We start from the raw sequence: 26,347 nt of genomic DNA, 5'->3' as shown, positions 1-26,347 counted from the left end.
CATTAGAGAAATACAGGTTTAAAGCACTGCCCACAGCAAGTGTTGGTGATGATTTGGTGCAAGAGGCACTCTCATACACAGCTGGTAGGAATGTAAAATGGAAAACAATTTGGCAGTTTCTTACAAAATTAATATGTACCTGCCATATGACTGAGCCATCCCACTCCTAGATAATTAATGCAAGAGAAGAGGAAACGTGTGTCTAAGCAGAGACTTGCCCATGAAGATTCATAGCAGCTGTATTTGTAATACCCCAAAATAAAAACAACTCAAATGCCCTTTAGTGGAAGAATGGATAAAGAAACTGTCTTACAGTCCTATAATGGAATACTAGTTTACTACTCAGTGAAAATAAATGAAATATTTACACCTGGAGCAACTTGAATTTGTCACGAAATAATGCTGAGAGAAAGAGGCCAAACAAAAGAGAGTACATAGTGTATGTTTCCATGCGTATATATTTCTGGAAAATCCTAACTAATATATAGTGACAGAAAGCAGGTGAGTGTGTGCTTGAGGATGATCAGGAGAGAAAAAAAGATATGAAGAAAGCTTTGGGGGTGATTGTTGTGTTCATTATCTTGATTGTGGTGGTACTTTCTTTCTGCCTCGTATGGTCAGTCTAGATAGATATGTCAAGTTAGTGAAGTAATAAATCATACGTGTGTTTTTATCCAGATGAGTTCTTCACTTTGTGTTTCTGTTTCCATGTGAGCTGCCCTTGGACATTGGTGTACAGTTAAAATACTCTCCATTGAATTTAATGAACAATTCTGTTCTTATAATGAATGTGGAAGTTTTCAGATGTGTTTATGTGTGGATGTTTATATGTTTCCATGATGTAGAATATTCCTGTGTCAGATTTGAAGAGAATGAGCTATTTTCTATAGGCTTATGTAATATGAAGAGCACATATTGTCTCTCAAAATCAAAACCTGCCATCATCATGAAAGTGAGTTTTCGTATGTCAATTCAGTACAATTGAGTTGTCTATAACAATTTAAGTCACTTAACCAGCAGTTTTGAAACTGAGAACAAGGAGTTATTCAGGCTGACCCTGGGTGACTGCTTGATTGGGGTGTTGTAGATGGGATTTATTTTAACTATAGGTGACTAAAAGAGACAAAAGTCTCTCTCAACTCTAAGACTTTTACTCTGCTTTGAATGTGGTCTTCTTTTTACAGGAGTGAATCAAATGTTCCCTGGTAGGATGTGTCAAGTGATATCTTTATGTTAACTTCAGTGACTCTGTGTACCATGAATTGTTTCATATGTGCTATAGGTTTGTCTTTTACTGGTTGTGAGGTCTTGATGGGAGCCATTTGTGTGCACTTCTTTTATCTTTGCGAGAGAGGAGTTTGCAGTTATCAGGGTTTACGCAGTCCTGTCGTAATAATGATAAAAGCATCTGGTTATTGAGCGCCCTGCAAAGTACTTGGGGTGGCTTACTCCTTGCAGTTAGCCCCGCTTGTTTGGTGGTGCTCCCCTCCTGCACTTGCTCAGGGGCTCAACAGGTAGGGAGGGAAATGTGGCAAAACCTGGATTGAGATTGAAGTCCATCTGGCTTCTTCTAACTGCTACCCTGGGCTGTGGTGACAGATAAAATGCCATCAGATGAGATGTGTATGCATTCAGTTAAATGTTACTGCAGTTATGGTTAAGGACATATAAATAGGCTTAGACAATGTAGGACAAATTTCTAAATGTTCTAATTTTCAGGACAGGTATAATTTTGTTGCTAGCTCAATTGATGTAATTTTAAACCAAGATATTTCATCCTTCATTTTCTGTATGTCAGTATACTTATAAAACTATTACAAAACATTGGTAGACTTATTGAACATATGTAAAATTAATCTGTCCTATATGTAAAATTTCTTGGGAAAATTGTTTATCAAGAAGAGTATCCCTGTATATTATAACTGTTTTTGTTATATTATCAAGAAGAGTATCCCTGTATATTATAACTGTTCAGACTGGAAGAGATGCTGAAATTTTCTTTAGTTCATAACTGTCCAATAGAGATGTAATGCGAGCTACATGCGTGCCATTTTAAATTTCCTGGGAACTGTATTAAAAAAATAAAAAAGTAACAGGTGAAAGTATTCTTTTAAGTAGTTTAACCAAATACATCCAAATTATTATCGTTTCAACATGAAATCAATATAACGTTATTAGCGATATTTTTGTTCTAGGATTTTGGTGTTTATTTTACACTTCTAACACATCTCAATTCGGAGGCTAAACTTTCATCTGAAACCCGTGATCTATATTTAGATTAGATAAAATTTACACTTCAAAAAGTGGATTCACGTTCCCTAGCTGTTCCAAACAGACTTAAACATTTTTTCAATAGGTGAATCCAGTATCAGTTTTTAAATTTAAATCTACAGTAATTAAAATAGCCAAGTTTCAGGTGCTCTGCAGCCATTGTAGCTAGTGGAATTAAAAACTGCTAAGACTTGATGATTTCTTTGAATGTGTGTGTGAAGGAGGCGTGGTTAAAGGAGAGACAGGTGTCAGTCAGAGGACCAGCTGGGAGTCCTGCGCAGGCCCTTGAGCCAGCTCATGGGTAATATATCTATGTAGAGAGATATTATGTCTACACAAGGGAGATAAAATTTAGAGTGCTATTAAATATTATTTTAAATGTTTCTTTGAGTCCTCTGTACCTTTTATTCAACTTAGTGAACTGTAATTTCCTTTCTACCAGGTTTTAATTGGTATCAATTTATAGCTTTATTTTATTTTCTTCATATTTAAGATTTACTAAGTTTTACACTATATATTTAAGGTATATCTCTATTACTTGCTTTTCCGTGGTGGTAACCTCACTGAGGTTTTTATAATGGCTCTAATGTAGCACAGTTTGTTGAATGCTCCAAATTCAGTGCTGAACCACAGCCTTAGTTTAGATCCTGTTTGTGTGAGTTACTTGTGAATGACATAATGGATACCTTGCATCTTTCCCAATATAGAAATAAAAATCAATGGTGTCTTCTAACTTTCTCACTGGAGAGTAAATATTCAAATGTCCTAAATATGTGTAGTTCATTGAACTATATCCTTAAAGTTTCATGGAAATAGGGTTCTTTTAAATTGTCAATAACAGGTTAGCCCTTCATCTCCAATTTTTATAATTGTTCATGTACAACACTTCTCGATATATTACAGGAGAAAAACCTTTCAAGTGTGATGAGTGTAACTTTGCCTCCACAACCCAGTCTCATCTGACTCGGCACAAACGGGTGCACACCGGCGAGAAGCCCTACAGATGCCCCTGGTGCGACTACAGGTAATGTCTCAGTACTGAGCACGGAGAATCAAGTGGGTCACCAGGACGGATTAAAATCCTGTTAAATTCACCATAAAAGAATAGTTTTCCTGATCAACCTGAATTAGCACAATTTAAAGCACGATTCATTTATTAGGTTGGGAGGTTCTTTTACCACCTAATTTTAGCGACTGTTTTTGAAGTTGTAAAGTTCTTTTCCATTTTTTATAATCTTAACATTTAGGTTTTATAATCCTTTGGTACACCTGAATTTCAAGTGATTTTACTTGGTTGCCAAAGTAAGGAACAGTTGCATTTGATCAGTTATTCGGTGTATATGGCATCTCATCTACTACGAGTGAAGCACTTTAGGCAATGAAGACAATGTAAGAAATGTTTCCTGCCTTTAAGGGTGTGGTGGCATAATCAGTGCCTTGTGATATTCACAAATAATGTTAACGTGCATTTCAGTGGGTAAATAAAGAGGCCAGGGGAGTGCGTAGAGAAGGTATAAGTTCCGCCACAATGAAGTCCTCCTCGAGGAGAGAGCATTAGAAGATGGGTAAATTTCAAGGACACATGTATGTTGTACGAGGTTGCAGGAGGTCACGGTACAATGTAGCATTTTGTGCTGAAGGCATGTTAGAGATCCTGTGTGTTCAGTCCACTTGCTGAGGTCCACAGTGGCTGCATGATGTCTGCCAGACTGCAGCATTACTTCGCAAAGGCAGCAAAGCATAGGTGCAGAAAAGTAGGTATGAAACATATTCAGGCAACAGTAAATAATCTTGTCTTACTACATGACATGGTATGTGTAGAGAGGGCAGAGTGGAAAATAAGGTGGGGAATGGAGGTTGCAGCTAGATCAAGCTGCACCTGGAGCCCGTGAGAGTGAGTTCGGAGCTCATGAGGTGGTCTGGGAGACACCACAGAGTTTGTAGGCAGCCTAATGACATCTGTTTTAGGAGCTTAATCAGCTGAACTGTGGGGCCTGAGTCAGAGTGTGAGCCTTCATCTTGGATCTGAAGATCTCACAGTCCCTGTTACTCATGATGACCTGGAAACATTGAGGGTGGTTCTTTCAACACAGCCTGCCTTTGTTAAATATTGGAATATATACCTTCAACCTGAAGCCTTCTTTGAAAAAATAGATTTTCATATTCCTGTGGATGTAGCCTGTGCATTCAGTAAATATATTGCCATAATCTCTATTATTATCCTCATTATTGCATTAAGTTTTATGTTAAAGGTCATCTAATAGTACAGAGATATTGCAGATATATTTCATTTATTAATTATTCATTCATTCAACGTTTTATGAGTTCTATCTTTGCTTAACAATAGGTTGGTGTTTCTTGGAAATTTGGTAAAATGGTGATCCGATTAGAGGTAGATATAGAAATTTTAAGATGCTAATATGAGTTCTTTAAAAAATAAACATTATCGAGTGCTCTTTTTCCTTATTAAAGAGGTCAGACTATGTAGCTGCCTTCCCTTTAAAACACAGGAAAGCAATTAGAAAATTATAAAAATTTTCCTAATTATTGCTCTTAGCTGTTGGGATTGTATCCTTTCAGTCTATACTCTATGCGTGAGGTTTGAGCTGTTGTTTTGGGGGCTCTTTTTGTTTCTTTCCTTCTAAGTTTTATTTTTTACGTATAAATTGTAACTACTTTTCTGTTTCATTAATCTTATGTAATTGTGGTTTTCAAATTGTTATTTTTAAGTAGCAGAACTATTATTTCAAAGAAGATCATACACAAACCCAATATATAAAATAAATAAAAATGTATCTACCACTAATAAGCAGATTTCATAGTTAAAATCTATAATATTTACTTATAACATTAAAGAATATCATATAAGACTTTAATAAGCAAAAAATTTTCCAATGGCGGAGTTACTGGCAGCAGTTGTTGTTGGATTAGCCTTACTGTCCAGTTCCTGTCTTGGTTCTGGTGGGAGTGGGGGCAACAGGATGTAGTCAAGAGCCCAGGCCCTGTGAAGGAGCCGCCCAGGCCTCACTGAAATCGTGTGACTTCTGGGAGCTGCCACTTCCTCATTTGTCAGTAAGGGTGACTGGTACCAACTTTGTAGGATGGCGGTTTATATGAGATGAGGAGCACATTGAAATCACCTGGCCAGAGCCTGGCTGATACACTCCGCCTTGTTTTCACGCTCATCTCAGGTTAGTACTTGAGATGGTTATAGGGTTTACTTCTCCTTGGCCTCTCAAGATGGTGTTCAGTGAGGTAATGCAAGAGTTTCAATGCCCTGAAGGTCTTCAGTATGTTAAATTTATTTATAGTACATGCCACGATGGATTTTTTTCAGTTTTTTAAGTCGTTAAAAATATATTAAATGCGAAGTCGATTGTTGGATAATTGCTGAAATACCTTAGAGTTTCAAATTTCCTGGTTTGAAACCTCTCTTCTGTAATATAATTTTAATACTTGCATGGCCTCTGGTTAGATAGAGATACAATAATCATTTTATTAAATGTTTAAACATTTAGGCTATTTTTAGGTTTTTACTCTGAAAATGCTTATACCTAAATCTTTGTGTATATCCAAGATTTTTTTTTTAAGAAAATCCTAGAAGTATGATTTATGGCTTTTAATAGTATGACTACAAAGGTTGAGATTTGAGTTTTGTTTCACTGATCAGTACAGTGTTTTGTCTTTGTACAGCACTGTCTTAAGCCTTTGTATACATAAAAATATGTCAAAGTATTTCAGATTTCCTTGGTTTGAAATTGTATTATACTTTTGCTATAGTCGAGGTCATGTTACTTGTCCTCTATTCAAGTTCTCTCTCTGCAATAGCATCACTTCTGTTTAGAAGTGCCTTTGAGCCAGCTGGATCCCATCTATATTATACTTCTGTCAGGCATTGTGGTGAAAAGGAGATTGTGTTTTCTAAGAATATTGTCACTGTCCTGTGAATTAATACTCAGGACATTTAAATCCAGTGATCTATCACATTTCCTTTTGAAATGCTTAAAGCCCTTGATAAAAGGGTGATTTTATCTTTATTTAAAATTTTTTAATTGTTTGATTATTAGTAAAAGTAAATAGTTGGAGCATTTTCTGTTCATAAGACACTTTTATCATTCTGTGTGTGTATGGTTAGGTCTGCTTTCACTAGTGAGCAAAAGACAAGTTAACCTTGACCAGGAGTACAAAAAACTTCAAGGTAGGGACTGTGAATGAAATGTAGAATTTACAACATTTACCTTTGTTTTCTTGTTGAGCAGATAGTTAAGTTCAAAATGATCGTTTTGGTTGCATAGTGCGGGAAGAACTGAGTGCTTACCTTATCTACCTCCACACAACAAAGAGAATATCTTCTTTCACAAGATGAATACATTTGAGTATATATGACTTCCAAGGAATAAAAACCTCTGTAAGATGATCACATATTTCCTAAGAAGATATGGTTGTATTGGTCTTACCGGTATCTTCTCATAATATTTTATTGCTTACAATACTTAACTTTTTTCCCATTTAGATTTTTATTTGCTTAATGTAGATAAAAATTATTCCTGTAGAGTATTCTTATCTTTGTCATTATTAAGACTATTTGCAGGTAAGTTACCATCATTAGACACTGAAGTATTATTTAAATTTCATTTGGAAATATATTTTTCATTTTATAAATTGAACATTAGTGGAGAAATACTAGTAGTTATAATTATTCATGAAAAATGTGAATATGGATTTGTTTACAAAAGAATTTTATAATTGGTCTTTTGAACCTGGGGCTATTTTTCAAATTTGCATCATTAATTTAGGCAATGGCATCTCACTTTATTTAGATGTAAACACGTACCCTTTTCCTAAGCTTTTACTGTCTCAAATATCCAAATCTAATCCATTACAAATCAGTATAGTTTATTATTACTCCAAAACTTTTTCACCATTAATTACTATTCATTTTAATTTCAAAGCATAAATTTAGATGTATAGCACACTGTCCTATCATATTATTTGTGCAGCAAATTTTTTAGATGTTTCTACATTAAAATGGAAACAGTCTAACCTTTTTCTATATTTTAATTTTCCTTTGTTATATATTAATTGTCATGTCTATATTAATGAGAGAAATAGGAAAACCTTTAATAAATCATAGTAAGTAGCCTTTCTAATAATGTAAATCTTTATTTGCCAATAGAATTTATGATTATCAAACTGCATTCTATTTCACTGATGATACTGGCTTTCACATAAGAGTAGATGGCTGTAGGTGGGCTCTCTTTTTACGTGAAATTTATCTTTTCATTGGCTTCTACTTTTATTTAGGATTTATGAGGAAATACAATAAATGCATATTAAACAGTAAACCACTGATAAGTAATGAAAAGTGACACAAAACACTACCTGCAATATTAAAAATATTAAGGATAACCCTGTATTACACTTTAAATGTGATTTACTAAATTAAAGGAAACTAAAATTTCAAACCAAACTCTAGGAGTTTGATCGTTTATTTATTGCATTCTTATTATTGATTTTGGAATGACTTCAGTGTTCCTTAAGAGTGTTTTTGGCCAGATTTTTCTTCAACTGTATAGCTGCCTTAGTATTTCCAGTCTTACATGTGCTCTTTTTAAAAAACATTTTTCTGTTCTACTTTTCATTTTATTCACTGTTTTTATTCTTTTTTTGATTACTTGAAATTATAACCCAGATTGAAATATTATATGTTATAGAGCTGAGGAATAAAATCTACAATTTCTGCATCATATTAAAGATTCACTCCATTGTTTTTGCTAAACTTATAGGAATACACTTTTTTCCCCTACTTGATGCTTTTCTTAGCTCTTGGCCAGTAAGTCATTAATAATTAGGTTTTGATCTCGAGAAGATTTTTGTTTACTTTTTGGCTAAGGGGGAGGCTAAGAATATTTGACGTAACATTTGCCCCAGGTAGTGGTATCTTGGCCAGAAATGTGCTTTTTGTGATACTCCCTAACATCTGTTTTATTACTCATCTAAACATTTTGTTTAGTATTTCTTATAATCAAGTTCAGTAAGTTTTCACGCATGTGGCTGGAGGAGGTAAAATTTGCTCTTTGTCACAACCGTTTGAAATACGTGTGTGTGTGTTTGTATATCCTAGAACATTTTTGTCGAAAAATACTTTTAATTTAATTGAATTCTGTCTTAACTTTGCATGATGCTGGAAGCATTTTTAGGGTAGTTTTAAGATATAATGACAAAAAATTGTACTTAGGATAATTCTTTATTTCCCCTTAAAGTTTGTATTAATATCTCAAACATATTTCTGTAAAGTGTCTCAGTTATGAAAATTTTTTCAGGTCTTCGATAATATTATGCATTTGTATATAATTTTAATAAATAAACATTTTGTGTTTATTGTGCATAATTAATAAGGCAAACCTTCTCAGGTACTGTGGCTTTAAGAATTCAGTGTACAGTGGGGTTCACTGTTCTTGTCTTCCGTTTGTTTCAGCAGCATCCCGAGTTAGGGAGACTAACTCCACAGGGGATAATTTTCTCCTTTTGGATGATCTCTTCAGAGAGTTTCAACTTTCATTTGGCTTCCTGTGCAGGCTCACAGGTTGTAGAGGAGAAGCAATGGCTAGAACAAACTTGGACTTGCCCTGAATAATGACAAGGAGAAAAAATAGGTGTTTGTCTGTGTAGCGGAACATCATACACACCAAGAAAGAGAAGTGAAATTATACATACCAAAATGAACAGCATACGTTTCTTTTTTCTGAAGAATCAGAAGTAGCATTTATTTCTTTTGGGTGATTTTGAAGTTCTCGAAGAGTAATGATATTACATAAAAATAATCAAATGAAAATATGCAGTATTAATATTAGATATAATTTATATTTAAAGCAATTTGATTGATGCCACAGCCCATTTATATGAGAACAGACTTTAAATCAAAACTATTTCTGTCAGTGATATAAGTCAGATAGAGAAAGACAAATACTATATGATATCACTTATATGTGGAAACTAGGGGAAAAAAAAAGAAAAATCAAACTCATAGAAATAGCAGAAAAGTGGCAGCCAGGTTCTGGGTGTTGGGAGAAATAGGGAGAGGTTGGTAAAAAAGGTATAGATTTTCAGTTATAAGATGAATAAGGTCTGAGGATCTAATGGAAAACATAGTGACTATAGTTGATAACACTATATTGTATAATGGAAATTAGCTAAGAGAATAGAACTTAAATGTTCTCACTAAAACAACATAAAAAAGATGAATTTAAAAAACCCACTATTTTTGTCATTTAAAATACTAGTCAATACTATTTCATTTATCTCAAGTCTGTTATCTCTACATTTTACTCAATTATAACTGCTAATCCAGTTAATGGAATAAAAAACAAATGTACTAGGCTGAAAGGTTTAGTTTGAAAGCCTAAAATCCCAGTTACTTCCCAGACTTTTCTTAGGATAATGGTGATTCCAAGACTTTTTTCCAGTTGTGGTGCATATCTTCCAGAAGGCCAGTGTGTCCGTTGTGTTAGGTGTGTGATGCTTGCTCCTGGCGAATTGCCCCTTCCCGCTTGCTACCCTCACACAGTTCAGCCGGCTACAGGTAGATGTCAGTATCGTGGCTGGTTTGTAAAACCATGTTTAGTCATTGACAAGCATAAACATTGCTTCAGAAGGTTCTCCTAGCATGAGTCAAGGTAACACTGTATGGAATTGTACTGTCTTTCACATGGAGTGGATGTTTCTGGTCAGTTTAGGGGGATTTTTTGAGGGGTTCCCTAACAAAATGATAGAATGATATCTTCAGGTTTTCTGTCATGAATTATGAAAATTGTGTTGCATGTAAATGTACTCTTCTTTTTTTCCTAATGTTTCTATCTGTTTTGGAAAGTAATTGAATTCTTTCTGAACAAACATCTCCTAAGTTTCTCTGACCATTTCATTAGTGACGTTCTTTTAAATCTCAGTAATTGTAATTGTGGTTTTGTGTGTTCTATAATGTTCGTTATGTCTAATGTTCTTTTTGTACATAGCATGTTTTAGTCATACTTTTCTTCCTTGCTCTGTAACACCCAAGCACATAGGCTTGTTAAGATTTTTGTTTCAGCCTGACAGGCTATGTGCTGGTGCAACTCCAGTATTTATGTCAGGCCTTTAATTAATGTTGGTAAATTTTCATGTAACAAAACTCCTTTAAGTAAAAAAAATCTGTAGACCTGAAAACAAATAGATTCCATAGCATTAAAAATTATAAATTGGTTCAGATGTCTTTAAAAGGAAAAAAAAACTAAGCTAATTTGTTTTGTTTATCAGTACAAGTTAAGTTGTTTTGTTTGTTGATGTAGCTGAAATAGGCACTGAGCTCACAGATTAATTAGAAGAGCCGTTCTGAACCCAAAGTGACCACACATCCCTCTGCTATCTCTGAAAGTAGAATCTAGATAAACATGTTTATTCAGCCTGCTGTGGTTGAATCCCAAATCCAGTCATTATAAAAGGACCAAAACTATCTTTGGGGATGGTCTTTCTACAAGGAATTAGTATGGACAGTCCCTGGGGTGGTAGTTAGATATATCTGTATATATTGTGGTAGAAAGAAAGGCCTTAGAGATGAAAAAAATAGAAAATATTTTTTTGGGCAATAATCTCTTGCATAATAAGTTATTCCTCAGACACTAGAGCTATTATCACCCAACAAAACAGTTTACTCTGTAACTATCTATATCTCCTCGCATCAGAGGCTCCTACAGTGCAGCTTATTAGGAAAGCTCTGTAATCACCAGGAGGGGCTGACAGCAGGCAGTGGAACATCAGGGCCACCCTTCCAGTGTGTGGGTGATGTCACAAACTCAAACGTGGGTGTGACAGAAAAACAAAGCAGAATGAAATAGCTGTGAATTGTATAAAAGTTTGACTAATTGTCATTGGTTCAATGAGAGTACTAAGATGTTAGTTATTTCATTTTGTTTTCAGATCCTTTGTTTCAACGTGTTCTCAAATACCGCCTTTCTAGGGCCTGTAAGAAACTGTGGAAGAAAGAAAGGAAAGAAAGAAGAACTTGGAACATGTAGAAAATGGTGACACACGAGTTTGTATGAGGCACAGGAAGTGATGTAGCATCTATGTCAGCATCTCCCCTCTACATTAAACTCTCTCTGATGGCGTAAGATGCCGCCTTTGATGTGCTAGCACATGTATGTGTTTCAGCTTTACCTTAAGAATGTCTGTAAACACAAGGTTACGTCTCTTAGAAATTTCACGTCTTTATTAGTTAAGAGAATGTTGCACAAACTCTTGTTGGCTTTTTCCTATTTATGAGAAGTGCTATTTGTGAAAAGTTCTATAACAAGAAGTACTCCTGGATTTTTACTTTTTTTCGGAAATGTTATGCTGTTCCTGACCACAGAGCTACAAGTGAGCTGTAATTGAAATAAACTGGAATCCTGTATTCGACAACATAATATATAACCTGATACTTTTTCCTACAGGGAATTTTAACCTAATATTAACCTTTCCTCTTATCCCTTAAACTTTAATTCCTTACTCTTAATTTTTTGGCTTGAATCTTGCTAAACAATCCAGTCCCTCATTTTGTATCTTTTGTATCAGCTATGACACGGTTTGGAGATCTCTGGCTTGTAAGTTTTGAATATATGTTGATTAACTTGACTTGGTCCTTTCTTTCCTCAATGTTTTATTTCTTTGTCTTCAATTACAACTTTTAACAAATATATGAAACGTCATAAAACAAATCATAATTTTCCCATTGAGAGAAAATGTGGTAAATTTTTAGTGTTCATGCTTCAATAAATCAATTAATCTCTTGGATTAAATCATTTGGTTTAAAGTGGTTGACACTCAAATTTATCTTGTTCTAAAAGCTTCGGATTGCTTTAATTTTAGTTAAAAGTACGATTTTGTCCCACTTTCCACTCCCAAATTATACTTTTCATTTGATTTTAAGTTATCTTCTCACTTCAGCCAGCCTGGATAGTAGGGTGTGTGGCATTATGTGGTGAAGGGCGGTAAGAAGGACGTGTGGCCTTCTAGTCCATGCTGGATAGTTTGAATGTTACCCTGAAGGGAGTAGATAGCCAGTGGAGAATTTTAAGCAGGAAACTGACATAGTCACATTTTGCTTTGCAAAGATCACTGATACCTTGCAAATGATGAGCCAGAGAGGGACACAGCAGGAGATGGGAGATCATTTAAAAGACAATTGTGAAAGTACAGGCAGAAAATAGTAAGTGCCAAACCCTAAACTGACACCATAGCTGAGTCATAGAGAGGTGGATTCAGATACTTGTTAAGAGATAGAGTGAATGCATATGGTGACCAAACAAATGAATTTAGGGTGACAGAAAGACACGTGCCATCCTTTAGATGCCCTGTCCAGGGCTGCTGGATGAGCAGTGGTGACATTCACGAGGTCCTCACTAGTGCAGGAGGAAAATACTCTTTAGCAAAATGATGATGCGTGTGGTTTGGCATATGTTATCTTTGAAGTGCCCATGGGATATCCAAATGGAAAGGTGTCAGTAGATGCATAGGTCAGTACTAATATGTGTGGAACTTGACGGCACTGATGTGATTGATATTTTTCTTGGAAAATGTGGCAAACAAAAAAAGCAGAGGGACAAATAGCAAGTACAAGAGATACTGAGAAGTAGGCTCCCAGAAATGGAAGGGACCTCCAGACAACAGGCATGGAGCACTCAGCGATCAGACGTTCAGTAAAATGAGAACGGTGCAGTTCACCTGCCTTAGTCACCACGAGGTCACTGGTTCTCTTGGGAAGAGCAGTTCTAGTAAAACGGTAGGAACAGGAACCGGTTACGTGGACGGAGGTGAAGAAATGGTAGGAATGCACGTTGACTGGTCTCGAAGGAAAGTTTGTCTTGAAGGCTGCTCTGTGAAAACACTTGGGGAGGTGATGGTAGCTGGAAGGGCAGATAGATGGATGCACATTGTATTCGTCTGTTTATTTTCTTTGTTGGCTTAAGATCGCTTTTCAAATTTTACTTACATACCGAAATGCCAAGGTGAAAGAGCCAACTGAAATAGTGAAGTTTAACACTGCAGTATATCTAATGGCTGGGATGGTGCCTGTAAAATTAGGATTTTGTGGAGCATAAGGAGCACTGGTAACAACTTCTGAGTTATCCTCTGTGACTCAAGCATCATGGAAGCATTGTGAATCAGAGCAGTGTCTCACTGTTCCCACCGTGGGACCTCTGCCTTGAGACAGAGAGCTGCAGCTTCAGAACCTCTGAATCTCTGTGCAACTGCTGTGACAGTGTTTCCACATTTTTGGGGTACTATAGCACCAAATGTTACCTTTGTTGTGTTTAAAGTTTTGAATTAAGAACATAGAGATTGTGTAATGGTATTATTCTGCCCTCGTCCCACACATACACCAAAACATTGGGATTTTATTTGCTTTATATGAAGAATTTTCACAAAAGCCTATATTACTTTAACCGTTAAACGTAATTCAAAAATTTGCTTGGCACCAGCTAACAATTCAGTGTAACCATTTAACAAACACTCAAGTGTAGTCTTTTTAAATGTGACATCTTTTCTATGACTTATTCTACACAATTTTTGCTAATGTCTCCGGTTTTCCTAAGACCAGTAAATCTAACAGGCCACTCTGATGACATCATAAGCCAGTGGAATTGTTCACAGTCATTTATTGTGATGACACCTGACTCCCACGTATATTTATAGCGCATTCGATTTGTTTCACCTATCTTTGTTTGTTTGAGTTATTCTAAGTAATTATAAATATGGTATGACTCTCTTACCAATCGTGGACTTAATTATATTTTCTTTATCCATTTGTGCTAAAACTTCTATTTGACTGTTTTAGATTGACCTCTACTTTCTTCAAATTGCCATATTTCTAGAAACATAACTGGTGGAATGGTCCTACCAAGAGGAAGGTAATAATAAGGATCATGTGGGTAGTGGAGGTAGTGTGTGTATAATATGAAAAAGAAAGCAAATATATCACTCCTTAGGGTGAGACAGGGGACATGATTTGTTTTCATGACTTAGGGTGTATTAGAACTGCTGAGTGTTGGTGTCAGTTGTACTAAACCACTAAAAAGTGGAAATAAGTCATATCTATTGCCCCACAGGTTGATGTAGGCTTTTCTCTTTTTGCATTCACTAACATTTTGTATGGATTTCCTTTGATTCCATTGGAATTTTTGCTGCTTTGTTTCATTATGAATTATGATTACCACAAGATGGTTATGGCTGCATCTCAAGTTTTGATTTTAGCTTGTTTTTCAGCTTTAAAAATGAAAAGTGCATTTCCCTTTGCAAATTAAGATAGTTCTGTACATCTCGTCACCAACTTTTGGCACCATTTCTGTAAGTACGAATAGAGATAGAAGTAATCACCACAGTGCTTCTGAAGTAGGTTCATTTTAGCATTGGCTACAGTGTGTTATTAAAACGATGGAGGCAGGCTCCTTTTTTTAGGCTGACACAGCTTTCTTGAGGAAGAAGGGACTCAAAGACACCGAATAGGAATGGCAGTAATGAGTAAGTGTGTCACTGAGAATGTCTCAGACTCAAGGATCCGTGTGCTGGTGCCTGAGAAATATATGGGTGATATCAGCATATATATATTTTTTAATTACATGTTCCTTCCAATTAATGATTTCTCTGTGGGCCTTGAAAAATGATGTTGTGAATGTAATGATTATACAATCCAAATCTTACTTCTTGAGTTATATGTACTTGTTTTTAACTACATATGCACACACACATATATATTACCTTCCTTGCATCCATTTTTAACAAAACAATCTTTTAAAACATTGTGTGCTCTGATATAAAAGAGATTCAAAACAAGGTTTCAGTTTTATTTTTAAGAGTGTTTTTTTTAGTTTAAAAGTGGAATATATGTTTTCTTTAGCTGTAAAAGCACAGTCAAGGCACCATGATAAGTGAGTCAGTGTTGTAAAAGTAAAACGAATTTTGCCTTCACTCACATGAGCTATAGAAGGAGGAAGCTTTATTGTCCCTGGGAAAGTGATAAGGCAGAGTAATTGTATATTATGCTGTCCTGGAACATCTGCCTGAAGACTGTTGGAGCAATTCATCTATCACGGACGATACAGCATGTTTTGTCTTTCTGCTTTAACCCGTCCCCACTGCTGGCCCGCGCCGAGGTTTTGATAGGGACTGCGCCTGGGCCGGGGCTCACATTAATCAGTCCCCTTGTTCAACACTCCAGCTGACATAATTACAACCTGCGCACAGCAGTTATTCAAGTCGAGTCCTTGTCACTCGTGGTGCGAAACTACACAGCTCCGATCCCGGAGGAGATTGCCTTATCACACAGAACAAGGGCTCGCAGGAGTCGGAGAGAATAGAAATGGGAAAATGTCTTCCGGGAGTACTATATATTCCTTTAAAATAAGACATTTGAGAGACTTACAAGGGACAAAGGGAAGCATTGTGTGCAGGGACTGAAATGAACCAGTTATTATTTTTAAATGGATTACGTGGAGCATTTTTGTAAAAATGGGCTGGATTATTAAATAAATTGAATGGCCCCTCGTCATCAGTGACTCTTTTCTGTAAACTTTTTCTTCAAAAGTGATCATATAACTTTAGTATAAAAGGTTTAAATGCTCCTTGATAAGACTCAATTTGACAGAATTAATAAAGTATGCATTTTAAATCTACTATTAAACAAATATATACTTAATTCAGCTTTATAAGGAATAGAGTTAGAGCCAGGGAAAAATTCTTTGAAAAGACTTTCACAGATGGGCCAGTTCGCTGTTTCCTTTGGCTGTGTAGCTTTATCCTTGAGAGAGGAACCAAAAATAAAGTTTCTGTCTTATTATTTGTTGCACCTCCTCACGCTTATCCTGCGTTGGGTGAATTACCGGCCAGTTCCTCCAATATACCAGGTGTGAGGGATGCACTCTCCTTTCAGCCACTTAAGAAGTATTTACAGTTTTACAACAGCCCCCTCCCTTGCCCCAGTCGACTCAGAGTCTATGAGCATGTGGTGACTTATGAGATCGGGTCTGCAAAAGCAGCCAGTCGACTACCACTATGCATGCGTGCAGAAAGTTGTTGGTGTTCTAAATGTAGCCTTTCAATGTTTCTCTTCAACATTATTAGGTTGTCTGAAGTAATACCAAGTTCTGGCCTAGACTATCAGAAATATTGTGAAATAGTTTCAGTTTAGGAGAAATTTTACTTATATTACGTTAAATTTGAAAAGCTTTCAACTAGAAAAGCTACAGTAAATTATCGTACGTATATATGTGTATATATAAAACTTGATTTGTAAAGGGGTATTTTTGGTAGGCGACTTATTTCACGCCAAAGTTTAGTAAGCACACTGCTTTATATGGTTCAGGCCCCTTTGTGGGGTGGAGGCTATATTTATTTCAAAGAGCTGGTACAAAGAGTGGCAAGATAACAATGAAGGAATTTCGACCAGCAGTTATTTCCAGCCAGGCAGAATATAGTGGAGGGAAGAGGAACAACATGGAGGGCTAATTCGACGGTCTAATTTTCACAAGTCACAAACTTCAAGCAATGTTGTTAGCTTGGCCTTGAAAAAATGTGTCTGTGCTCCGTAAGCTTGAGAAACACTACATATATTGTACGTTTGCCCTTCCCCTTCGAACTCATAATGAGCAGCATATTAAAGACTCACAGAATTCCTGCTGCAAAGAAATATGTGTAACTTTAACTGAAATATGTGTAACTTTGGCCATCAAGGCCCTTTCCCCAAAGCCCTGAGGGCATCATGCTGGACTAATCAGGATGCTGATATTTCTGTTTTTTTAAAGGATAGGCAACCATTAATGTCTGTTACACATTTTGCCTAAGAGACTGGGGTTATTCGTTTCTCATAAGCGTGTAGTATAAGGCATCTGATAATTGCTTAAACCTCCTTAGTTTAGTTTTACTTCTAGAAGCATTTAGCTTATTGCCTTAGTGTTAGATGAAAGTCCACTGGATTGCACTTCTTTTCTCAAAGCAAGTTGCTTTTTCCCTCCTTTTCTAGACTGATAGTATATCACTGTATTAAGAAGTGAAACAGTTAATGAGGTGTGTTTCTTCTCTTTGTGCTAAAGAAGAAGAATCAAGGAGAAATCAAGATTCTCTTGGGTTTGACCTCTCCTCCCTTCATGCAACTTGGAGGACAGGCCAAGTCTGGCCACACGTTGAAGTCACAGTCTCGTTTTTCTTTGTACACAAAGTACACAAGGGGGACTGTTCCTGAAATGTTAAATTCTAACGAAATGATTTGGGTTTCTAGCAGAGACAAAGTTCAGTGTTGCTTCCTACCATTTGTTCTTTGTGATTTCCATTGTTCCCCAGTAGGGTGGAAGGTAGAAAGAGAATGAGAATGTTATTTTAAATCAGGTTATTCCTCTTATTGATTGTAGATAGAATGAGCAGAAATTTGAATCGAGAAGTAATTTCAGTGGACGTGAATGTGGGAACATGAATGGTGAAGAAAAGATGGGAAGTTATACATATAGTTGGGAATGGAAGGATCAGTGTAACAGTGTGCAAAACTCTTACATGATAAACTTCTCAAAGGCAGGGGTGTCTCCATAGGTAAGTGTGCAGTTAATATTATTTGAAATCAGTCAAAGTTAGTAAAGCATTTTGAATAGTGTGGAAAGCAAGATAATTTTAGGCTGTTACCAATTAAAGGCGTCACTGAACAGGGGCGCAGCAGTTCTGTAAGTAGACAGGTGGAATTTTCAACTCTGTTTCAAAAGTTTCATTTTATGAAGCACAGCCTTTTATTATGATTATTCATGTATGTAACTCATCTCTCCTAGCAAATCTTATTTCTTTGAGGGCATAACCAAAATGATTCATTTATATGTTTCTTTTTTATAATAGGCAATAAATAAATATTTGTTGAGTAAATTCATTTTGAAAATAATAAGTCAGTACATGCGTAAGTGGACTTTTCTTGTAACCGTAGACTTTACATAGAAACCAAGGCAATAAGTAGGCTTAAATTACCTCTCTTCTGAAAGTACCTCCCAGTGGGTCTGAAAGGCTGTCCTTGCTCCCCGGCTCCTAGACGAGCACCTAGATGTACAGGTGTGTCGACCTTCTGTGGGTCACACATGGGCTGGCGCTGTGGCCGCTGTTGGCAGCTTCTTCTTGAGCACACGTTAACGTGCTCCCTGCACACTGAATGTGCTGTGAAGACTTGGAAAGCAACGTAACTTGGAACCTGGAGACATAGCCACTCAAGAGTAGTGGAACACAATCAGTAACGCATCATTTTTCATCCACTTCTCTGCTAACTTACAAGTTCCTTTTTTTTTTGTAAGACATTGCTCTGTTTTAGCATCAGCTGATGCAGGTCACCTTACATCACGTAACAAATGTTAACATAATTATAATTGAGTAATTATAACTGAAAAAATTAATGTGTATGAGCTTTTATTGTCATAGCAATTGACTTAAAGAATTGGGATCTGTGTGAAGCAGGAAATAAGGAATAAGTGATCTGATAGGAATTATCTTATTTATTAATAAATAGCCACTAGTTAGGAAAAAGGAAAAAAATATTCATAGAATTTAGAGTAAGGTGATCCAGAAATTGTCCGATTAAATATTGCTTTTGTAGAAAATACTCAGAAGATTGTATTTTGTGATTATCTCTGACACATATAAACTCTTTTAATCTTAGTAAAAAAACAAGAGGTTTTAGATAATTTTGTAAGGAAATATGCCATTATTTTTAAACATCTATTTTACTTAAATGCCCATAAAACTTACCGTTATTGTACATTATTTTTGGAGTTTGAACTTTATCATTTTAAAAGTCAGAGCCTTGCTACCACACGCCGTTCCCAGCGCTCCTCTCACCCCACTCCCCCAAGACAGCCGTGTGTCATCATTCGTATTTCCGTCCTGCTGGAGATGGCCTAACTACTTTGCTTATTCCTCTGTTTTTTGGTTTATAGACAGCATTCATTAGGAAATTAGCTCAGTAACGTCATCTCCCACTCTACCTTTCCTCTTTTCTCTGTTTTTATTACAGAATTCCTTTGGTTTTCTAAGTGATTACCTTTATAACTTGACTTACCGTACTTAAATCTTTTACTTGATTTATCAAATTGAATCATCTCTATGGAAGCGTGAGAATCTTTGCACTGAAGCATTTTCCCCTCCATTCCCAACTTCTGTCAGCTATGCTGTTTATTGTTTATAACGTATGCATTCTATACAATACATCCACTTGTTTTTAAAATGCGTGTTTTGATCATATTTGCTTTACATGAGGTAAATTTAAATATATTCTTGTGACTAATCCAAATGATCCAAAAACATACTAAGCAAACATAAAACTTTTCTCTGACTTGGAAACCTTTCCATAAAGATAATTGCCATCAATAGTTTGCCATGCTTCCAATACCCATTTAATGCATTTGTATATCTATATGAATACATGTATATAGTTTTAAAAAGCTGGAAGCATCCATGCGTGCATTTTTCTGGGATTTGCTTTATTCTTTTTTAACTTAATAGTGTGTCTTGGAAGTTTTTCTATGGTAGTACATAAGGTCTACCTTATTCTACTTAATGGCTTTTGTCTAACAAGTAAGGATGAATGATGAGGAGCACACAAGCCAGGCCTTCTTCAACAGCATTTGCTGGGAGAGATTCACAGAAACAGGTGCATTGCCATTGTTCCTTCCCTCAGCCTGTCTCTTTACCTGTTGTACTCTGCAACAACACTCAGAACCGTTGCGTTGTCGGACATCAGACTGGGAAATGCTCCCGCCTTAGGTATGGGACTTCATGACTCTGGGAGTCCTACCCTTCTTGGGTGTGTGTTCAGAGCTATGGTCGAGCAGTCCCATGACCTGGCCCTGGCCTAGGCCTCTTGCCTTGTTCTGACACCACTAAGCATTCATGGTTGGGGAATACGCTCTCCTTTTCTCTGATCAGCCTTGCCTCCCAATGTTCTACCAGGATATAGTTGGCTTCCATGGAGCTCTGTAGGAGACCAGCTCCTACTCTGGGAAGGAGACTTGCACATTAACCCTTACCTCTCAGCAGTATTGAAAACTGTAGGGTGGATCACCGTAAATTAATGACCCATTCCTCTATTAACAGATATCTAGTTTCAAATTTTCCCCTAATATTTAGCTGTTATAAATAATGGTTAAATGATCCTCCTTGTAGATAATTTCTAGAAATTGAACTCCTAAATCCAAGAGTATGTGCATATTTCAATTTTGAAGGCTACCTTCAAATGTTTTCCAAAAGCCTTTACTAACTGACACTGTTACCCAGTGGTATTCACTTCTCTGACCAATAATTAATGTTATGAGTCTTCTTAAATTTTGACCCTCTGTTACCTTAGGTTCTAATTTGTATTTCCTTCATTGCTAGAGTCATTGATTACCTTTTAAAGCTTACATGACCATTTGTAGATCTCCAATTAAGAATTTCCTACTTATATAGATATATTTTGTTTTTGAGGAACACTAGCCCTGAGCTAACATCCGTGCCCATCTTCCTCTGCTTTGTATGTGGGATGCCTGCCACAGCATAGCTTGCCAAGCAGTGTGTAGGTCCGCACCTGGAATCCAAACCAGTGGACCCCAGGCCACCGAAGCAAAATGTGCGAACTTAACCGCTGTTCCACCAGGCCAGCCCCATGAATTTCCTGCTTATATTCTTTATCTAATTTTTGAGGTTTTTCTTTTTTACATATTAATTATAAGTACTCATTTTGTAATATGTTTAGTAATCATTTGCTTTCATATATGTTATCTATATTTTCTCTATTTCTTTGCCCTGTCTTTTAACTTCATTTATGATGTGTTATGCTGTATAACCATTTTAACTTTATGAAGTATCTTTTTGTAGCATTTGAGTTTTGAATTTTATTTTGGAAAGCTCTTTCCAACCAAGATTATAAAAATATTTTCTTCTAGCACTTTTGTAATTTAGTGAGTGTCCTTATGTTGATCTTAAAATCCAAATGGCATTTGTTTTTGCATGGTGTAGGACCATAGGCATCTGAAGTTATTTTTCCCCATGTTGTAAGCAGTTGACTCAACACCATTTATTATATAACCCATCATTTCCTCATTGATCTGAAATGACATTTTATTCCTTGGGTGCATGGATCTTTGTGCTCTCTCTTCTGGTGATGTATTTGGCTCAGCGCTCTAAAGGACATTCATCTATTTGCTAAACATCGTTGATAAAATGTTCCATTTTAGGCAGAGGAATATGAAGTTCTTTATTCTTTTAGCTTCTAGTCCATTTTAAATTTAAACAGCACAAATGCTCAGAAATCTAAAATTATTGAGCTCTTTCTTTGTGGGGTAAAGGACTGTATGTCTTGGGCTGCGTTACATAAATTGTGGAACACGTGCTGAGCCTTTAGAGTGGAGTGCTTTCTTCCAGCCGGCAGTGACTCGGCAGCTTTACGTTTGCTGCTCTCTCCCACAGAGACTTTCCAGTCTTAGTCTGATTTTTGCCCAGTAAATTTATAATTAAATACTGCTGGTTGAAAAAAATATGATAACTTCTTAAGTTTAATTTACATAAAGACTGTCTTTGGGTTATTCCTTATTCATCTTGGATTACTGTTATAAAGATACGGTAGAAACCCCTTTCCACTGAACTTTTTAGATAAATATGGACTATATACTGCATAGTACTGATACACTGGTTCTAATACATAAACTTAACTGCAGAGTAATTATTTTCAAGGATATGAGTTCAAAGAATATATTCTGAACAGGTAGAAAAAGAAATTGGCTTTCTAAATGTATACTCATATATACCCTATATAACTGTTTGGGGAATCTGTTTTTATTCAAATGAATTAAAATTGCTTTTCATTTATGGTAAGAAAATTGCCAATAATGATCCACATAGTTGAATTGTCTTGCATTTAATAGGAAGACTAGTAGTAGTAATAAAAAAATGAATTGAGTGCCACCATATTTTCTGAATATGTTTAATATCATTTACCTTAATCCTCATTACAGCCTTATGAGATACATATATTATTCCCATAAGCCAACAAAAAAAGGGCTCCGTGGTCAGAAATTTGGGGAAGCAAAGTGTTAAACCAAACTAAGGTATATAAGTAGAACTTTCAGAATTTTTGTATGTCAGTTTACATATATAACATGCTAAATTATTACCAATAGATCAAGACAATCATTACTTTCACACAAAAGAATTGGGAACAGTGAGGTAGATACATAGCTTCCCTTGGGGAAATAGAAAACTTATGTTCATTTAGGATCTCTATGTGCCAGACATTCTTGTAGGCACTTTAACATATGACATCTGTGCCCCACTCTCTCTGCATTTTGGTTTCTTTATCTGTGAGATGATATTATCAGTACATACTAACAAACATGCGGAAATTACCTGATTGTGTCTTAGCGATACGAATTTTATTATCGGCCAGGGTCGTTTGCTATACCAGCTCTTGACCACAGTCTTGCGACTGACTTTGTGATGGCGTGGATGGGAAGTTGTGATCCAGGAGGAAAAGGAGTATTGTGGAGGGATGAGCCCTGCCAGATGTGAGCTTCCTACCACCTGGGTCATTGTAATGGACTGGCCCATGTGTAGACAGGCTAGCAGACTGTAATAGAAAGTCTAGGATTAGCCTCCAATGAATAAAAGATTGATGAAGATGGCATTTCAAGTCAGTGGGGGAAAGATGGACTATTAATAAGTGATATTGAGAGATCTGACTAGCAGTCTGGATCTCCAGTTCACACCACACTCGAAGATAATTTTGAAATGGATCTAATATTTAATGTAACATAATGCAACAAGTACTAGACCAAATTTTGGACAATTCTTTTATAACCTCCAAATAAGGAAGCCATAGAAGAAAAGATGAACAAAATAAAAAATGTCTGCTTTTCAGAAGATACCATAAGCAAAGTAAACAGAAAAAAATTAAAATAAGGAAAATATATTTGCAATTTCTGTCATAGACAGAGTTGGTTTCCTTAATGTTTAAGAGAATGCCTAAAAACCTTGTAGAAAACAGATAAAAAATTGGAACGACAGTAAATAGAAAAGAATATACATATGGCAATTCACTATGTGAAAAAATACTTAACCTCACTCATTACAAGAGAAATGCAAATTAAAGCTTTTAAAAATTAAAAATTGAAACTCCAGCAAGCTACCATTTTTCACCTACCACATTGGCAAAAATTCGAAAGTTTGGTAACACACTTCCTTGGCAAGAATGTACAGAAGCAGACTCTCAAACGTTGTTGGTGGAAGTGTAAATTGCTACAACTCCTCTGGAGGCCAATTTGGCAGAATTTATCAAAATTACAAAAGCATATGCCCATTGACATTTGAAGCAATTCCACTTGGCATCATGAGATTCTCTTGGCACCCTGAGAAATGGAAAATGTTTTACATGATTATTCATTGCAACCTTGTTTATAGTAGCAAATAATTGGAAACAACCTAAATGCCCATCAGTAGAGGATGAGTTAAATGAAATACACTGTATCCATACTGTGAAATACTGCTTGTCTATTAAAAAAAGCAGACAAAGAAAGTGGAGGAGAGGGAGAAGGAGGAGAGGGAAGGGGGGAGAGGGAATAGAGGGGAGGGAGGAGAGAGGCATCCGGAAGCTCTTCTGCTGCATGTGGAAGGGCCCTGTGCTGCCCTGTTAGAGGGGAAAGCAAGGTGCATGGGTACGTACTAGGCCAACCAACTTATATACGAGGAGAGGGGAAAAGAAGATGCAATACTGGTATTTGTGGTGTTCTATTTATTATTTTAAAATACATTACCTTTGAACTGAATAAAATATTTCCTTTATTATTTATTTTTTTAAGAAGTCCTGAAATTAGTCAGCTGCCGTCTTAGGTTCTTTTGCTAATTGCCCAGCCCTTGTTTTATATATTTTTATATATATATGTATTGACTGTAAGCTGCCTCAAGATTCCTGCCTGAGTCCCTGATCCTCTCCAGTAAGGAGCCTGCCGTGTTGTGCTCAGGCTTCTAACTTCCTGTCCAATAGTGCTCCCACTTCCTGTGCCGAGAGCACCTGCGTCTGCCCTTCTTCTTGTGCTACACTGCTTTGATTACTGTTGCTGCATGATTAAGTCTGAAATCAGAAACTGTGAGTCCTCCAACTTAGTTCTTTTTTAAGGTCGTATAGATTCTTCTGGATCCCATGCATTTCCATATACACTTTAAGATCAACATTTCAATTTCTGTAAAAAATCCAGCTGAGATTTTGGTAGAGATTGTGTTGAATCTGTACATCAATTTGGGGAGTATTGCCATCCTATTAATAGTAAATCTTCTAGTCTGTGAACATGGGACAAAAATAAACTCTTTACCTTGAAAATCAACATCAAACTGAAGACATTATTCAATCACTCACTCCTAGTTGTTGTATGGCCAGTTGGCTTAACTGCTACTGTTTCCTGGAGACCTAGATATGACCCTGTGTGAAATAGTACCTTACAACCCCCTGACTTCTCCTGCACAACCTATTCTTGATTAGTCTCACTTCAATTTACCATTCTAATTACTGCTCGTAGGTTCTATTTTTGGGAAAAATAGAATTTTTGAGCTGAATATCATTCATAATTACTTAGCAGAAGTTGTCCCATCTATTTATTGTTCACTGAATCTTGTGACATTGCCACATGTTCAGCTGTATGTTGCATAATATTCTCAAGTGTAGGGACTAAAGTTTGCCCCTTTGTAGGTGTGCTGTTTTAGATGATAGTGACATTGTATGTTATAGCTTTGACTTCTTAGGCTTGGATTGGAATAGTTTTATTTTGTAGGTGTGAAAAGTTCCTTTTTGTTCCAATATTTTAAAAAGTTTTATGTTACATGACATTAGATGCAGAAGAACAGATGATAGCATAAATATACTCTATTATCCATGAACTATATGAAATGCATCTTTTTTATTGCAGACATTGCCTATTCTTTCTTCTTGTTTTCATGTGTTTAATGTTTCTTATATGTGTATGTATGAAACATAGAATTATAAATATACATATACACAGAAGTATTACATAGATAAAATATATTAAGTGTATGTATATATAGCACAAATAATATATATGTATAAATATATATGCATGAAATAGTCCTTAATACCTTTAGAAATATCATTTCACGTTGCTTCTTCCTTGTTTTAGCCTATATTTTTAAATAAAAAGAAGACTTTCACCTTTTTAAATCCTACCTTCTCCATTTAAATTGCTTCAGTCATAGTCTCGTGATTGTTAGATTCTACATGCTATTTAGGTACTAAGAGATATTAGTTTATTTTTGTCCAAGATAGACCCTTCTTGAAAACAAAATCTTCTGTTTTCAAAGTCAGGCCTTTCTTCCTTCACTGAAGATAAGGATTCATTGCTTATATTGTCCCCCACTTAAGTACTCATCATACATTGAAATGTGTATATTTTGGTAATTTTAATTTCTTCACTTGATCAGTGATTGTCTTTGATGACTCTTAATGCCTAGCTTTTTCCATAAGGAAATGATATAGGTGGTACCAAAGAATTGACAGTCCTAATAAACAGTACTAAGTAAGTACAGTAGTAGCTTTTTGTTTTCACTCCCTAATGTCAGTAAACAATGGTGAATTTAGGGGGTATCTGTGATGCCATGGAAAACAAATGGGAAATCTGCAGAATTAAGGGAGTAATTTGGAGCAGTTCACCCAGCTAGTTGAGGAATTCAGAAAATGATCCTCCTTTTAATTTTCACAAAAGTGGACATTAGTTTATCCGCCTTCAGATATTTTCCTATGTTACTTCTGTCAATATGATGCAGAGCTGTTATTCTGAGGATATTTATACATTTAAGAGACTCTACAAACCCACCCTTCTCTTAGTATGTACCAGTGTCTTTGATATGTAAATACTATAAGGAAGGAGGGCTGTGGTGTACCTGAAAACACACTAGCCTTGGAAACAGAAAACCTGCACTCAGATTCTGTCTTACCCACTTTCTCAGGGAGTGTGTGATGGCCTTGAAGCAGTGAGGCCTGTGGCAGGCACGGAAAGTAAATTAGGTGCTT

The 26,347-nt window shown here is 36.1% G+C and overlaps 1 protein-coding gene across 3 annotated transcripts in view; it reads left to right on the top strand.

Annotated features, from left to right (window-relative positions):
- ZNF407 (zinc finger protein 407) overlaps positions 1-26,347 on the top strand; it is a 448,885-nt gene that overhangs the window by 273,687 nt on the left and 148,851 nt on the right. For all 3 annotated transcript variants that reach the window (XR_011504354.1, XM_070512851.1, XM_070512852.1), the window contains exon 7: positions 3,175-3,295. Coding sequence is in view for 2 of the 3 variants with exons in the window: in XM_070512851.1 (XP_070368952.1) it covers positions 3,175-3,295 (121 nt within the window). In the remaining variant the exon portion in view is untranslated. The remainder of the gene's footprint in view (positions 1-3,174; positions 3,296-26,347) is intronic.

This window comes from Equus asinus, chromosome 7 (assembly GCF_041296235.1).
Source record: "Equus asinus isolate D_3611 breed Donkey chromosome 7, EquAss-T2T_v2, whole genome shotgun sequence".
NCBI lineage: Eukaryota > Metazoa > Chordata > Mammalia > Perissodactyla > Equidae > Equus > Equus asinus.
Note: the sequence above shows the minus strand (reverse complement) of the source record. Positions and strands in the feature narration are given on the sequence as shown.